Source organism: Aotus nancymaae, unplaced genomic scaffold (genome assembly GCF_030222135.1).
Source record: "Aotus nancymaae isolate 86718 unplaced genomic scaffold, 86718_ANA_hifiasm-v0.15.2.pri h1tg000077l, whole genome shotgun sequence".
Classification (NCBI taxonomy): Eukaryota; Metazoa; Chordata; class Mammalia; order Primates; family Aotidae; genus Aotus; species Aotus nancymaae.
In genome coordinates, this window is record NW_026988492.1 from 4,197,981 (window position 1) to 4,215,846 (window position 17,866).

The following is a 17,866-nucleotide window of genomic DNA, read 5'->3' on the forward strand; positions in this document are numbered from 1 at the left end:
CAAGTTATTTCTGTGACCTTGCCTAATCCTGTGTATTTATACTTACCATACCAAGAGCAAGTTAGTATCATGATTATAACATATTTATCCAGAAGTGTTTAGGTTTTACTTATATTAAATATGGTTAATTCAAACTGATGTAACATCATAAATCTAAGGCAGCATGCATCATTTCTTTTGAGTAATTCCATATGCATTACTTAAATTTAACTATAATTGCTATAAAAGCACTGTATTTTATAAACCTTTTATAACGTTTATAGTTTTAAAATCAGTACCCTGTTAGCTTTGGAGCTGAATATAGATGGAAAATAACAAGGAAAAAAATTTGTTATTCTCTCTTACTAAGCTCTCCCACTGTGAGTAGAGGCAGAAATATAATTATATAAAATAGAGTAACTTTTTTCATTACTTATTTCTTGTAGGAATCTCCAACTGCCTCAAAACCCTGCTTACCTGAAAATGAGTCTTCTCCCTCCTCACCAAAGCACCAAGATACAGTTAGTATGATAGAAGCATATCTTATAATGTAGTCCAGTTATTTCAATCAATTTTAGCAATTAATTTACTCTTTAATGTTAAAATGGACTTCTATTAAATTTCATTGGTTTTTCTAAAACATCACAATCAAAATAAGTTTAACAATCAGATTTTATTGATTTAAAAGTCCCCCTTTTGTTTAAAATATGGTGTCTTATATGATTAAATTATGTGCCATATTTTTAAGTGATGGACTTATATTTGTTTTTAAAACTATAAAAATTCCCAGACAATACTATCAAATTATACTTTACTCTTTTTTCCTCAGGCCAGCAGTCCAAAGGTAAGAAGCATTCGTTTTCTTCTTACTGGGCATAGACACCTTCATTCTCTGTGCTGTAAAATATGTTTCCAAGTCTGTGCCAGATGAGTATTGGAAATAATGTAGCACAACTGTAAGTTCTCCTAAACTGGAAAACCTCTGTGTGACTTCTGTTAAGATACCTGTCTTAACTCTGATGAAATTTTACTTGATTTCTGTATTTATACTCCCAGTCTTTTTTATCTGTTGCTGATCATGCTATTCCCCTTCAGTGGGTTCTGGGTTTTTTGTTGTTGTCATTGTTGTTTTTTAAATAGAGACAGGGTCACACTGTGTTGCCCAGGCTGGAGTGTAGTGGAGCGATCATAGGTCACTGCAGCCTCAGTCACCTCCCCACCCCCACCAGGCTCAAGTGTTTCTCTCATCTCAGCCTCCCTAGTAGCTGGGACCACAGGTAAACACCAGCACACCTGGCTAATTAAAAAAAAATTTTTTTTTTTGAGATGGAGTCTCGCTCTGTTGCCCAGTGGCACAATCTCACCTCACAGCAACCTCCACCTCCTGGGTTCAAGCCATTCTTCTGTCTCAATGTGCCGAGTAACTGGAATTACAGGCATGCGCCGCAATACCTGGCTAATTTTTTGCATTTTTAGTAGAGATGGGTTTCACCCTGTTGGCCAGGCTGGTCTTGAATTCCTGACCTCAAGTGATCCACCAGCCTTGGCCTCTCAAAGTGTTGGGATTACAGGTGTGAGCCACCATGCCCGGCCCACTCAGCTAATTTTTAAAAAATTTTTATAGAGGCCAGGCGCGGTGGCTCATGCCTGTAATCCCAGCACTTTGGGAGGCCAAGGTGGGTGGATCACGAGGTCAAGAGATCGAGACCATCCTGGTCAACATGGTGAAATTCCGTCTCTACTAAAAATACAAAAAATTAGCTGGGCACAGTGGCGTGTGCCTGTAATCCCAGCTACTCAGGAGGCTGAGGCAGGAGAATTGCCTGAACCCAGGAGGCGGAGGTTGCGGTGAGCCAAGATCACGCCATTGCACTCCAGCCTGAGTAACAAGAGCGAAAATCCATCTCAAAAAAAAAAAATTTTTTTTATAGAGATGAGGGGTCTTGGTATGTTGCCTAGGCTGGTCTTGAACTCCTGGCTTCAAGCAGTGCACCTGCCTCTGCTTGAAGCAGAGGGATTACACACATAAGCTATTGAGCCCAGCCTGTTTTCTTGTAGAATGAAGCCCTAAAATTCCTAATGAGCACGACAAGGCCGTGCATGCTCTGGCTCCTGAGTGCCTCCACCACCTCGTCTCATACTTCCTTTTTCCCTTCTTGCTTGTTGTCCTACTACACTGCCCTTCTTTCAGTTTCTCAAAGTAGTCTGCCTTTGAGCTCAGGATCCTTGCATGTGTCATTTCCTCTGCATGCTCAAACATTCTCCCCCACATCTTTGCCTGGTTAACTTCTGTTCATTCATCAGGGCTTAGTTTGAACTTTACTTCCTCAGATAATTTTATTCTAATTCTGTACGTTAGGCAAAGTTGTCCTAGAATATTCTTCATAATATTTGATTATATATTATTCAATTACATAAAATAACTTGTCATTATTTATTTCTTATAGGAACCTCCAACTCTCTATTAATGTCTGTCTTCCCCACCAGAGTAAAGCTTCATTAGAGGAGGAACGTAGTTACCCCAGTACCTCCCTCAGTGCCATATAATGGCTGTTCAGTAAATACTTGTTGAATAAATAAATGAAACCTTAAAGCTTTTTAAAAGACAAACATTTATTATGGCTTCTCTAGTTTATGAAATTATGATAGACTGTTGTTTATTAGGATACTTCAGATTTCTTAGAGGTAAAGATTTCCACAGATACTGTTTCATTTTTTCTAACTCTTTTTTTTCCTCCATTCCCTAGTATAATCTGGTCCTTTTGGCTCTAATCAAGGGTTGTACACATTTCCTTCTGATGTTGGCTCAAGCGGTCACCCTGCCTAGAGTGGGCCTTGCCTTTTCTTTACATAGTTAAATCCTATACCTCCATCAAGATGGCCCCTTCTTCATCTCTGAACTCTGAAGTTGCTAATTGCATTGAATAAGCGCGAGTTATTATACGTAACTGTAGTCTCCCTGCCAGGTTTTAAACTCCTAAAAGAAGTTTAAATAGGAGATAGATAGAGACTGCTTGTATCCTTTTGCATTATTTACACAGTACTGGATAAGTAAACATTACATAACAATAAAAGTGAACATGATTTTGGTGGATATGGCTTAAGGTCTAAGGCACTGTTACTACAGTACCTTTAATCCATCAGTCCATCTGGAAAAAGCAGAAAACCCTTTAAAATTATTTTAAATGTAGGTAATACACAGTTTCCACAAAAATCCATTTATACATTATTTTTATTTTGTTAAAAGAGAATTCCTAAGTAATCCTAGAAACACAAATTTTTAAATGTTCCACATGCAGTTACAAGGACTGTTTGCAAATTACTTCACCACCCATTTATCCATTTTCTGAAACTTGACAGCAGTTAGACCATGCCAGACTCACAGTACCCTCTGATGGCCATCACAGGGAACTGCCTCACCAATGTTTCTTCTGTTTCAATCTTTTTTTACCTTTAGATGAAAAAAACAAACTGCCAAACAAACCAGAGGTGGTTCTGTTTTTTCCATCACCAGATGGTGTTCCTTTCTTCCTGAATGCTCTGTCCCTGCTGTCGTGGCCTCCCATCGAGGCTTCTGCCCTTTGTGACGTCTCTTCACTCCCTCTGTCCTCTGGTTCCTCCTCTGCACTTGCCTGGCTTCTAGTAATCTTGCCTCTCTTTCCCACTCTTACCCAGTTACTACAAAGAGATATTTCCCTCTTTCTTTGCAAGTTAAAATCTGATTGGTCTAAAGGCTTAGTGATAAGAAAGAAGGAAGCTACAAATTTAGAAGTGAAAATGATAACACCATCATGGTTAGTTCCCTAATGTCACCTTAAAAATCTCTGCAAATTGCTCATCTGTCTCTTTCAGTCAAACCAGATTTAAGATTTCGTCCCTTAATATAAATTTTAAACATGTTAACTTTTTCTTCTTTGCTAATTTTTAAATGATTGCTACTTTTTATAGTCCGTTTAAATCTGCTTGAAATAGGCAGTATATACATTTTTTAAAGTCAGTAATATATTTTTTTATAATTTGACTACAATATGGATTAAATAGGTTTTCGTGGGCTGATCTAAGAAGCTATTCTTTATTTCTTCCAATGTATCTATGAGACTATGCATTTTAAAATTCCCAGTTACTGAATACTGAGTAAAGTTTTGGAATATGCAGTTCAGAAACTTGAGCTTTGATGTTGTATGTCCACTTATGGTATTAATATGCATTAATCAATTTAGAGAAAAAGACATTTCAAAATTTAATGAGTATGAAAGTATTAGTGGACAAGTTTACTTATTTTTTTCATTGAATATTACTACTCTAAGGCCTTTTTAAAAAACATGAATGTTTATTTTTGTAACCATTTGCTCTTTAAAAAATTCATTTTTATTGAGATAAAATTTATGTAACATAAAATTAACCAGTAACTATTTTAAAGGGTACAATTCAGCGGCATTTAATATATTTACAGTGTGTTTAACTGTCACCTCTGTTAGTCATAGGACATTTCATTACCCCAAAATAAAACCCATACCCATTAAAAGTCACTCCCCGTTTCACCCTCACCAGTCCCCTGCCCTTGATAACCACTAGTCTGCATTCTGTCTCTATGTATGGATTTACCCATTCTGGATGTTTCATCACACTGGTGTTTTTTCAACACTGTAGATACAGTTGTGCAAGTTCATTTATTCTATATTTAAAAATGTCATTATTACACGATTAACTGAAGATGAGGATTTTGATCAAATGTATTGATTTTGGTATAGCACATTTGTTAGCCTAAATTGAGAAGTACCTACTTTACTAAAAGAATGCAACATTGATTAGAAATTCTGGAACCTGCAAAGTAATTATGAACCTGTGAAATTTTTCCCAGATTACCTGGTAGAATTTGAAGTTTATTGTTTTCTTGCCTATTAGGGCATAATATTGTTACTCAATTTAACCATAATTTGCTAATCTTTATTAAAGCATTTCTGCTTATTTTTAATATAAAGTTTCTTTTAGAGTATCAAATATTTAGACCAACAAATAATCATGTATAACTTGGTATATATTTTATGGGAGTTAAGATTTTTTTATGAAGCTTTCTTAGCAAGCAATACAAAAACATTGGTTGATTTTGATGCATATTATGTGGAGAAAGTATACCAAGTAGTATGAAATAAAAATCTGTTTAAATGTTTTTTCTCACTCTCACCTGTGTATTCAAACCTATATTACCCATCTGCCTATTTATTTTTATGTCAAATTCAAAAACTTAGGTATTTAAAAGTTAAAGGTTTATTTTCTCTGTTGCTAACCTTCTTATATTTCTTTCTTGTTAAGTACTGTTAATTTATTGGTAAATTACTTCAAATATGTATTGAATACTAACTACATGCTAATGTAGTACTAAGCACTGATTATTGATGAACATAACAGATGTGGTGCCAGTTTATGGCCTAATAGAGTGGATAGTGAAGTAATAAAAGATATATAATTGTACCTCACATTAAGTATATCATAGTCCGTTGGGGCTGCTATAGCAAAAATATAAACTGAGTGGCTTATAAACAACAGAAATTTATTTCTCACAGTTCTGGTGGCTGAGAAGTCCAAGATCAAGGCACTGATAAATTCACTGTATGGTGAGGACACCTTTCTGATTCATAGATGGTTCCTTTTTGCTGTGTCCTCACATGGCAGAAATAACAAGGGTTCCCTTTTATAAGGACACTAATTACATTCATATAGGCTTCACCTTCATGACCTGATCATCTCCCAAAGGCCCCACCTCTAGGTACCATCACATTTGTGATTAGATTTCAACATATGAATTTTGGGGGACACAAACATTTAGTCTGTAGTAAGTTCAGTGAGGAAGACAAACTGAGGCAGTCATAAATAATGGGAGGTTTACTTAAAAGTGGTCAGGAAAAGCCCTAAAGTGACATTGAAGTTGAGATATCACCATTTACCCAGTTGCCCAAGCTTGGCAGTTTCCCCAAGATCTTTGCTCTCACCCTCACAAAAGTCCCTGTCAGTTTTATCTTCTGAATCTGTCAAATTGGGTGCCTCTTCTCTCTCCCTGCCACTGCTCTAGTTCAGATCTTCATTGTCTCTCAGTAATTATTAAAATAGTGTTGTAGTTAGTTTCTGGTCATGCTTGCCTTTCTTACTGCCTTCTTTCTGCTACCTAATTTCTTGCCACTTCTCTACCTCACCCAATACTTTGAGGGAATTTAAAGACCTTCAATATGAAATGCTGTCTTTAGCCCCTGTGCCTTTCACTGTTGGTTGTTTTTACCTCCTCCAATTTCTATCTAGCTGACTTCTGTTCCTTAGTTCAAGTGTCAAGTTCCCCAGGAGGCTGTCTGACTTCCCTTTCTCTCCTAGGTTGGGCTAGGCATAGCTTTCTGGTAGCACGTATCACATTGTATGGGAATTGTTCTTTCTATTTGTATGTTTTGAGTATAGCAAATTTTGTTCTTTATGTTCAAGTTAGAGTGATTAATACTTAGAGCATTAGTACTCGGGTCTTGATCCCTGTAAAAATTTGGTGAAAGTTTGGACCTTTTCTTTGAGTGATGCATATATACATGCTCAGTTATGTGTCAGTTTCAGTCTATTCATTGATTTCGGTGGGAATCCCTGATCTAGACTCTCCCTCTCATCCTTAGGCTTAGGCTATCTCTCACTACTGCTATTTCATCCATTTTTCTTCCTGTTTTGATGTCTGTGTTTCCTTCCTGCCTCTGCTTTTTTTTTTTTGAGACGGAGTTTTGCTCTTGTTACCCAGGCTGGAGTGCAATGGCGCGCGATCTCGGCTCACCGCAACCTCTGCCTCCTGAGTTCAGGCAATTCTCCTGCCTCAGCCTCCTGAGTAGCTGGGATTACAGGCACGCGCCACCATACCCAGCTAATTTTTTGTATTTTTAGTAGAGATGGGGTTTCACCATGTTGACCAGGATGGTCTCGATCTCTTGACCTCGTGATCAGCTGTGGCATTTTTTAAATGGGCTTAATTCCCACCTCTCTGCCTTTCAGTTCCTGTGTTCCCTAGCTCAAGTAATCAGTGCCCATCCACTCAGATTAATGTTGTTATTTAGTTTCCATATAATTGAAAGATTTCTTTTCTTACTGCTTAGGAGAGGTACAGGCAGCAAATTAAAAATGTTCTTATTTAACATCTAATGTGGTTTCCTTGCTGTGATTTATTGAAAGTCAGCCCTCAACATGAGGGTTTATGAGAAAAAAAAATCTTGCACATACTTATAATTGTGTTATTGATGTTTTTGTTAAGGAGCAATATAGTTCTTATGAAAAGTGTCAGACTTGAATATCTAAGGAGATTTAAGCTATGCTTTATGAAAAAATTCAATAAAACTTCATATGGGCTATTTCCCAAGTCCCCAGTATACCAAAAATGTAAATTGACGTTACAGTTTGTCAGCTTTGTTTGCAGATGTCAGTTTTTATCAGATCAGACAACTTTCAGACATTGGTAGAAAAATACTCAATATTATATTTATCTCTCATGCAGAAAAATTTATATTTTATGATTAAAGTACATTGAAAAAATACAGCAGAGGAATCAGTTAAGTAGAACTGGGTATATTTCTTCCTTGTGAGAGAGAGAGAGTTGTTTGTGTGTATGAGTGCTTTAGTTGAATTAAAATTGACTATTGTCTCATGTACAGACAATGCTTACTAATGTTGAATGATTACTGTGGGCTCAGCTCATTTTTATTAAATTGATTTGCTTCTAGGAAACTAAAGCAGTGAGAAAGTGCTTCTTGATTTTCATCTGGAAGAATTTTAAAATAATATTAACTTTAGTACAATGGCTTTTGCCTTCATAGGGTTTGATGATAAAGCTTGTGTCACTTGTTTTTGACATCAGCTGGCTAATAAATCTAGTTTGTCTAGAGCTGAATTCACAATCTCATAATATGCTTAATGAAGCACATGTTAATTTTATTATGCTACATTAAGGCAAGTTCTGTGCATGATACCAATTAACTTTTGAGTAATTTATTAAATACAGTCACTGTATTTGGTTGAAAGATTTGAAAGATATTATTACATTTTGATAAAGTGATTATATTGAGTAATTTTCAGATTATATAGTTGTAAAATAACAGCAAAGTAAATCATTCCTATTTTATAGAATTTATTCTTGTAGCATTGTATTACTTTCTTTGAATAGAGAGACATAAATTATTTTTCAGTGCTGCTTTATTCATATGGAAATCTAATTTGATAGCAAAGTATCTAATAGCTGCTGTGACTTAAGGAGAAAAGGAAGTGTTTAATTATAAAATTAAGAAAAAAACTACAAAAGTTTTAGGAAAGTTATATTCTTAATATCTTCCAGAACTACACATGTTACACATTGACTAATCTTTTCTTTTAAGCTAATTTTTAGAGAACAAGAGCATGTTGATTCAGTCCTATGTAAGAACTTGGACCTCATTGTTGATGTAAGTGATATATAAACAATATTACTCTGTTCCATAGGATCAAGAGAAATATGGATTATTAAATGTAACAAAAATTGCTGAAAATGGAAAAAAGGTTCGGTAAGTATACAAGTCATTAATGTTCTTACATGATTCATCTGATTGAAATAAATTAAAAATTATCAATATAATTATATTTTAGTATAAACAATAGTTTCTGAAGAATCTCTCACCATTTGTTTTCTGTGTAATCACATATGTAAGATTGTCATGAAATTTATGAAAATTTTCCTTTGTCTTGACATATTGCCTAAGTAAAATTAAGAGGTAATAAGGAAGAGGGTTCTGGGGGTGCATTTGCTTTAATATGTTTTTTTCAGTAAGCAGTAAATGTACATGGTAAAAAACAATGGTACACTAAGTATTGAGTGAAAAGTCAGTCCCCCAGCCAGCATTAGTTCCCCTCCCCAGAGGCAATCAGTGTTAAGTCTCCTGAATTCTAGTGCTTTCCTCCAGAGATAGGATATATATGTATATGTTTGTATGTATAGAGATTAATTATTTAAACACAGTCTTTTCACAGTTTATCTTGGAGATGGTTTCACTTCTTGCCTGTAGAGCTGCCACATTGTTTTTAAACTGCTGCAATTGTATATTGTTTGGCTGTACAATATAGTGTATTTACCCATTATTTGCAAGTTTTTAACTACACCTGTCTATTGGTAGACACATCAGTTTATCATTTTTGCTAGTACATGTAATATTACATTTAGCATCTTGCGTGACTCATTTTGCAAATATGCAAATCTGCCCATAAAATAAATTTTATAAAAAGTGGAATTGCTCGGCCACTTGCAGAGTCATTTCAACAGTGTTCCAAATTGTACTATAAGATATTGAATCCGTTTCTGCCTCCAATAGCCATGCATTCCTCCACACTTTTCACCAGTTTAGTATGTTGATAAATTCTTTTATTTTTGCCAGGAGAGAGAAGAGAGAAGATTATATTTTTATTTGCATTCCTTTTTAGTAGGTTACAGTATCATAAACTGTTGGTATTTCCTTTTTGTTGAATTGTCTCTTTATACTCTTTGTCTGTTTTTCTATTGGATTGTTGAAGTTTTTGGTTAATGTGTAGTACCTCCTAGTGATTTAAGGAAATTAACTCTATGTAATATAAATCACATTTAAAGAGTTTCAAATTTACATGTAGTTGAGTTTTTTAGGTTTGCTTTCATTGAACTATTTTTGTCAGATTTTGGTAGTTAGATTTTTATTAAAGTGCTCTGAAATAGCTTTATAAATACTACAATTATGAATCTCCTAAACTGTTCTTTGGTAGACTTCACTTGTGAATTGGGTCTTTATTTTTCTCTTTCTCTGTTTTGGGAATATGTAGTGCAGATAGCTCTTGGGCTACTTGCTTTGTTTTTGTTGTTTTTCCTGTGATAAGTAGCCTTTTAGATTTTCTGCTTCTTTTGGAATACTTTTTTCAGTTTATATTTTCCTAAGGAAATCATCTATTTCATCATTCAAATGTATTAACATAGAGTTGAGGAAAATAGTCTTTAATTTCCTGTATATTAATGGTTTGAGACTCCTTTAAATGCTTAAAAATTATTGAATATTCTCAAGAACCTTGGTCTATATCTATAATATTTAATAATATTTATTTATAATGTATAGGTTATATCTATGGATAATGTGAGAAATTAAAACAGAATTTTTAAGAGTAATTCTTTAAAGACCTATTACAAATCAACACAAATATTATTATGAGGAAAAACTTCTGTTTTCTAGGACAAAAAAATTTCCATGAGAAGAGAGGCATTATTTTGCATTTTTTGTAAATCTTTAGTATTTGGCTTAATGGAAAACAGCTGAATTTTCATCTCTGCTTGCAGTCAGTCTCTTGTGACATATTATTTTGTTTGAAATATGTGAAAAAACATCCTGCCTTTCACAGCTGAAGGTAGAAAATGGAGGAATGTTTTAAGAGCCTTTTCAGATAATTGTGCATTTTTCTGCTGCTCTGAAACTCTACAAATGGTAGTTTGTGGAGGGTTAGTTGTAGTGAAGACTCTGAAAAACTGCCAGTGAATGGTTCATACTCAGTTACATTAAAAGCCATTGGTCTGTGTTACACTTGAATGAGTCCTTGTCCATGCTTAATTTTATAATATCTTGTAGGTCATTTGTAAAATACTAATTAACTAACTTCACTCATTTCTCAAATGTTTACACAGTTTATTTTATAATATCAAAGAATCACAAATCAGTACTATCAGAAAAGTATTGGGAAATTGTCAAATCCACTGTAGCAGGTGCCAAGTATTCCAAAATTCTACTTTCTGTTTGAAAGCTTCAATTTTTTTATGGTGGTGAAAAAAATACATAAGTTTGCTATATTAGTCATTTTAAGTGTACATCTCAGTGGTGTTAAGTATATTCACATGGTTGTGCAACAGATCTCTAGAACTTTTTCATCTCATAACACTGAAGCTCTATACCTACTAACACTAATTCCCTCTTCCTTCATCCCCCCCGGCCCTTAGTAACCACCTTTCTGCTGTGATTTTGACTACCTTAGATATTTTGTATGAGTGGAATGATATGGTGTATGTATGATTTTTGTGACTGGCATATTTTGCTTGGCATAATGTCCTTGAGGTTCATTCATGTTGAATGAATATTTTTGTCTATAAATAATTTTTTATTGTCTATAAATATTTGTTTTCTTTGAGAACTTCATTTATTTTTAAAATAATGTTTGCCTGCCACATATCCAAGTCTGAATAACTATAGTATGTCCATCAGTTGTTTTTTCAGGAGAAAAAATTGGATTCCAGGAAAAAAAAATGTGACTAATTCACCTTGCAACTAAGTCACACAAGTTCTTAGTTTTTTGAGGCAATCATCATTATTTCACTATTTAAATATTCAATATTTCTTCTCAGATATATATTTACTAGTTCTGCAGTTTTTCTCGTTTTGAAAATTGGACTAAAAAAGCTTACTTAAAGTGGAAATAGGCTAATTTAAGTATTTTTCATAGTAGGGAGTCAGTAGATGAGATCTAAAGAAATAGAGGACTGAGAGTATAAAATTAATTTACAAATAAAATAAATACTCCTAAAATATCTTGAGATCCAGAAAATGAAATCAAATGATGACAGAAAAAGTACCATCTATACTATCAATATCAGTAAATGTAAATGGACTGTACTCATCTATTGAAAGAAAAAGGTGCTCAGACTGAAGCATAAAAAAGCAAAACTTAACTAAGTTTTATATGTAAAAGAAGTTTTATATTACCTAAAGATGATTCAGAAAAGTTGGGGGAAAAAAAAGGCAATAAGATGTGTCGAAGGTATACAAAGTAAAGCAGGACTAGGGATCTCAGTAGCAAAGTTCATCCCAGGGAGAGCACTAAGCATTACAAAAGTGTTATTTAAAATGGTAAAGCATGTGGAGAAGTCCACAGTGAAGATGTAATTATTAGGAATCACCATTTACCCAATAAAGTGGCATTAACTACCATAAACAAAAAAATTTGAGAAATAAATGAAAACATAGAAACTTAATAGTAATTAACTTTATTTCACTTCTCTTAATCCATAAAGTTCAAGTATCCATAAAAAGTAATAAAGTAGGTCTCATTGTTAGATACTAAATTCTGCATTCTGAAAATAGAAAATAATCCTCCTTTAGAGGTTTTTACAAAATTGGCCACATGTTTAGCTATAAGGAAAGCTTTAATGAATCCCTGCAGTAGACAGGTTTGACATTCATTTTAGCTTCCTAGCAACTGAGTCCCCATATAGGGGTAATTTTAATTTATTTTCCTATTTGTAAACACTGATCCATACCTGCTGTTTGAAAAGTACTGTACTAGGCCTGAGGTAGATACAAAAATAAATAAAAGCTGTTTTCTTTTTTCAAATAATTTACAATTCCTATGAGAGAGAAATATTTACATAAAAATAATATGACAATGAAGGGAGGAGTTGAGGGGAATCTGGCTGGGGTATAGTATTCAAAAGCTTTAAAGTTCTAAATAGGGGCACTGATAACAACATATGCTGTGTGAGTCTTACCTCTGTCTCTGGAGATAGGACAGTAGATAAGTGGACATTTTCTTTAAAAGCGCCAAATTATACCCAAGTCTTAACATTAGCATTACTTACCTCTGGAGTGTGGATTGAAGGAGAAGAAACGGGATCCCTTTTCCTTTACACGTTTCTATATTCAGAGTTTTTTCATACCGTATATGTGTTGCTTTTGTAATGTAGGAACCTTTTTTTTTTTTTTAATGCCATGTGGTCCATCAGTATGCAATTCATTATATGCTTGTAATGCACCTAGTACCTACTACCTGGGTACTCCAGCCCAATTAGGAGAAGGCAGATAGCCAAGAAATGTAAAACAGTCTTTATAAAGAATTAGGTGAGTGAGGGAAGCATGTTTGTCTAATTTTTACTTGCAAATAAGAATTCTTGGCAAATACAATATTCCATTTGTGTGACTTTAAAATAAATTAGTGTCTTTGATCACGAAGTGCTTTATTAATTTCATATGAATATAATTACATGTATCATTTATTCATAGTTATTCTGATAACTTATTTCTTTAATTAACTTCATTTGTTTTCGGGCCCTTGTGATCAGGTTTGTACCATAAAATGACTGTGCATTTCATTAGTATCTATCCCCAATAAAAACAATTAAAATGTCCACAAGAACTATAAATGGTAGATAATATTGATAACAGCTAAGTAGGTCTTAATTTTTTGAATTTGGCTGAAAGAACTTAAGAGTGAAGCCTTCATCGGTCATCTTTATAATTACAGAAAGAACTGGTTGTCTTCTTGGGCAGTGTTGCAGGGTTCATCTTTACTTTTTACCAAAACTCAAGGAAGTAGCACAAGTTGGGTAAGTATTTCTTCTCTTTGGAGATTTTATACATTTAAATTATGTACCCACCTGAATTTCAGGGGGTAATTTCCAATCCTTTTAGTTACAGGTAGTGTGCAAATAAAAATAAATAAAATTTTCTTAAAGATTCATTTTAACTTATGAGCGAAAAAGGACTAATTAGGACATTCTAATTAGTTGTATTATTAAAAACAACATTCTGTTTTATCCATTCAACTGAAAAGTGGGCTTATTACTTGGGCACTATAGAGCAAATACATTTCTTGATTCATTTTCAGGATATTAAAGCTTTCCTGTGTTTGTGACTCTGCTATTTCACATATTTAGTCAGAAAATAAGCAGTAATATGGCAAGCTGTATCTTGTGATCTGACCCTTGGTTACAAATCAGTGATTCAGGTTGTCAATGTCTGTATTGTCATCCAGCTTTCAGAAGAAAAAGAAATGTCACCATTACTTGTGGGGTTTTGAAGCTTTTTATATATTTGAGTGCTTACCTTCATTATGCTGCTCTTCAGTTATTTTAATACAAATGCTAAAAATTATAATTTGTGACATAATAGCTACATTTTTTGAATGCTCATTATGTATCCCACATATGTTCTTAGTGCAGAGGATTGTGTACATATTGTCTCCTTAATGCTGGGATAACTATTGCTCTGATTTTGCCCTTCCGCCATTATAGATGAGAAAATGAGGTATAAAATAGTTAAGTATAATAACTTGCTCAGGGTCTTAGAGCTACCAAGTGGCAGATCTGGGTTTAGAACTTTGGCTTTTTTGGCTCTGGAGTCCATGCTCTGGCTATTTCTAAAAGTGTTTGGTAATTGAGTTTGAAGTGCTCATGCTCAAGTAAAATTTAAAATGAAATTATTCTAAATGTGTTTGGTCTGCCTCATGTTCTACTGTAACCAATATTTTCTTACACTTAATGAGTTTCTTTAAAATTAATACAAAACCTATGGATCTTATGTTTGATGAAAGAAAAGTTCATTTATAAAATTTAAGCAAATTTTCACCATCCACATTTATAATGCAGCCATGTAACATGGTTCTGAACCCTGAATGCCACAGAAATGTTAGTCCTCAGCTTCTCTGATACAGAAACCTAAAAATCCACATGAATTGAGCTCAGATGTGAACATTTTAGATCATTTCTTCTGTTTGGCTTTACTAACCTTTTAATTTGTTCCCTGTTCAGCCACTACAGTAGAAATGACCTGTGAAAGTGTTGAAAATTTGGTTTGATATATCTTAAAGTAAATTGCTAATTGTCTTTCCCCTTTCACCTTGAGGTGAAACATGTGGGGCTCAACTGTGTAACTGTTTTTTTCTTCCTACTTATGGCTCAACTTTTATTTGAAATTGAGTGAAGAAAATGAATGAAAGAAAAGGAATGGAGAAGGAATGAGAGATTAATAAGTAGTTTTTAAAAGTATCTGAAGAAAGCTGGATGGTAGTCACTTATTTGATAATTACTGATACTTAAAGATTGGAGGTTGTGGCAGGTACAGATCAAACAGTAGACAGAGCATCATAGGTAGGCAGGTTTGTATGTGATTTTAAAAAATGAAAACTTATTTTGAATTTGAAGATGTTAAATGATACCTTCCAGCACATAATCATTAGTACGGGATGGTTACTTTTTTTTTCATTTAAAGTTTTCATTTTAGAAGATCTTACATGAGTCAGAACTTATGATTAAAACTAATACTGACAAAGGAGGTGAGGTATTTCTGTTTATCTGCCAAGGTTGTATTACTGTGTTACCATGTGGCAATAGCTGAAACATACTTTAAAATTTACTGAGCTAGCCAATTTTGAAATTGTAGAATTCTCAATGAATTTTTAATTATAAGGATTCACTATTTGAATTTTTACCTTTAAATGACATCTTATTACTATTGGTATATTATTAATAATATAATCACTTCAGATAGGTATAATTTAAAAAACATAACCACACCGTTTTATAGTCTCAGTAAAGACTAAATAGATTAAAGATATGGTAAAATGCTTGGTTGTACAGTCAATATTCATAAATATCAAAATTTAGAGAAACATACAAGATGCTCTTTAACTCTGGAATTGGGATTATCGAAAAGACTGTTAAAGAATTGTAGCTTTCTTGATCTGCTCAGTCATCAACTAGATCTATTATAGGTAAAATGTCTTCTATTTATACAGCAGAATCACATCTTACCTGAGGACAAGAGTCTAAGACTGAAATATAAGCCAAAAAAACAACAATCAACTCTAGTGAAAACTGCTCTTTTAGGAAGATGCTATACAGAAGCTGATCTTTAGCAGAGCCCATATTTCCATTGCTGTTAGAAGGAATAGCTTTTCCTTCATTTGAGTTTGAATGGCTTATGTTAAGGGGCCACATTATAGGAAAAATCTATATAGTGCTTTAAAAATTAGATTCACACTTAGTAGAAAAACTTGAGATCCACTGGAGGAAAGCAGTTTCAAATCTTGTACTCACTCCAGGGCATGTATTCATTGATGGAACAGAGCAAAGTCACCCACGTTATTCAAAGTTCTATTTTTTTAATTATTCATGCTTTGAATTGATACTTATATATATATTTGCAGAAAATGGTTAAAATTGTGTAAATGAAATGCACATAGGCTGCATGCAATTCCACTGCAATTCCACTTTATAAGAAATATTTTACATTGGTGCTGTCTCATCCAAAAATCTAGTGAGCCTTTCCTACTCCTCTAGGACTGATACCTTCCAGTGGTTTTCTGGAAAACAGTTATCCATTGGATTGTTATATCAGTAACATAAACTTATAGTTGTTTTTTCTCACCTCATTTCACCTCAGAAATGTATGTGTGTATGTTTGTTTGTTTGTTTGTTCAATAGACCTAAAAGTCTGCTGTGTTCTGGACATTATTAAGCTTTGAGTTTAGAAATAAATAACATGGTCCCTGTCTTCAAAGCTTACGTTGTAATGGGAAACACTAACAAGTGAACAGGTTCAATGGGACATGACATATGTTTTGCTTCTTCTTAGTTATCATTCATCATATTCCTTGAGCATTTAAAAAATTAACCCATAAATATTCAAACATTCATTTGTAGTTTATTCAAACATTCATTTGTACATGCTTTCAAATTTCTAAAAATAGTCACTCTTTTGGGCCAGATAATTATTTGTTGTGGTGGGCTGTCCTGTGCATGGTAGGGTGTTTAGCAGATGACTAGCACCCCGCCTGTAGTTGTGACAACTAAAAACATCTCCAAATATTGCCAGATGTCCCCCAGAGGACAAAATTCCCTGTCTCCTAGAGCAAGTATCAGTGTCCTAGAGGAAGAAAAAGGCAGGCTAGATGGTAGGGCTACTGCCTACTTGGAAAGGGACACCAGAAGATACTGCTCAGCAGATCACGAGGTGAAAGCTCGGGGCTTTTGGACAGGATCTGTCAAGATCATGGCTGGCCCAGCATGACTCCTCTCAATGCCTAACACAAGTCTATTTAAGATAAATTCTGTAAAGCACTCATCTTAACAAATAAATTGATATAATAACAATCAGGATAAATTCTAGGACCTTTCAAAAATATTTGGAAATTTAGCTTTGCTTAAATTGTATGTCTGCATATGGAATTGCATCTTTGTCTTGTCTGGTTCCATTATGCTTTTCTCTTGTGTGTCATTTTGCCATTGTGCATTGTTATGACATCATCATTTTCTTCCCTTTTCCATCAAGTCCTTCTGCCAACAAGGCTCAGTCTCTGAGCTCTTGCTTTCGCTGCTTTCTTCTTGGAAAAACTCTGTCCGTCATCGGCCTGCTGTTGCATATGTAAAGTCTGATCCTGTTTCAGCCGTCACTGTATGTGTTCCTGTTGCATGCCCTTTGCCACAATAATTCTGTTTTCTTTGCCATGAATACATTGGTGGGAGGTTGATGACAGTAGAGAAAAGTGGGACTAGATTGTGGAAGAGAATAACAAAAGATTGCCAGCTATACTGATTGCATTTTTTTTTTTTTTAGCACTCCATGTCATGTCATTGTATTTATATTTAGTTGCTGTATCTTATTTGGTTGCTTATTTGCATCTTAGCTTAGAACTAGCCATCTACAGCATGGATAATGACAACAAATTAAATAATTGATATATGTCATTTTGTTAAATATATGTTCAAGTTTGATAACATTTGCAGTATATCATTTCTGCTCAGGAAGTTGTCTGTGCCCAACATAGAGCTTTATGTTTAATTTGTCTTTTGATTGACCAAAGGTACTTAAGGCAAAGACTTTGTAGAATATGGTTAAAATTTCTATTGTGATTTTTATTATGATTCCATAAATTCCATGTAATATCCTAAAATTTGCCTTTACTCTACTAATAAATTTTATGTAACTCCTAAATTTTGTTAAAATTAGTACTTTAAATTCATAATGCTAGCTAAAAAGATGTAAAAGGGAACAGGTTAAGGCAAACTATATTTTAAATGTGAAGCTCCTAGAGTAGAGTTACTGAGATTACAAATAGTGAATAAGTTATCACA

The 17,866-nt window shown here is 33.9% G+C and overlaps 1 protein-coding gene across 8 annotated transcripts in view; it reads left to right on the forward strand.

The window, feature by feature from the left end:
- The window catches only part of ARHGAP12 (Rho GTPase activating protein 12), a 123,767-nt gene that overhangs the window by 89,804 nt on the left and 16,097 nt on the right, over positions 1-17,866 (forward strand). For 4 of the 8 annotated variants that reach the window (XM_064368487.1, XM_064368491.1, XM_064368494.1 and 1 more), the window contains 4 exons: positions 426-500; positions 809-823; positions 8,467-8,528; positions 13,258-13,339. In XM_064368487.1, the coding sequence (XP_064224557.1) occupies positions 426-500; positions 809-823; positions 8,467-8,528; positions 13,258-13,339 (234 nt within the window). The remainder of the gene's footprint in view (positions 1-425; positions 501-808; positions 824-8,466; positions 8,529-13,257; positions 13,340-17,866) is intronic. The other 4 variants (XM_064368489.1, XM_064368492.1, XM_064368490.1 and 1 more) reach the window with 2 other exon arrangements.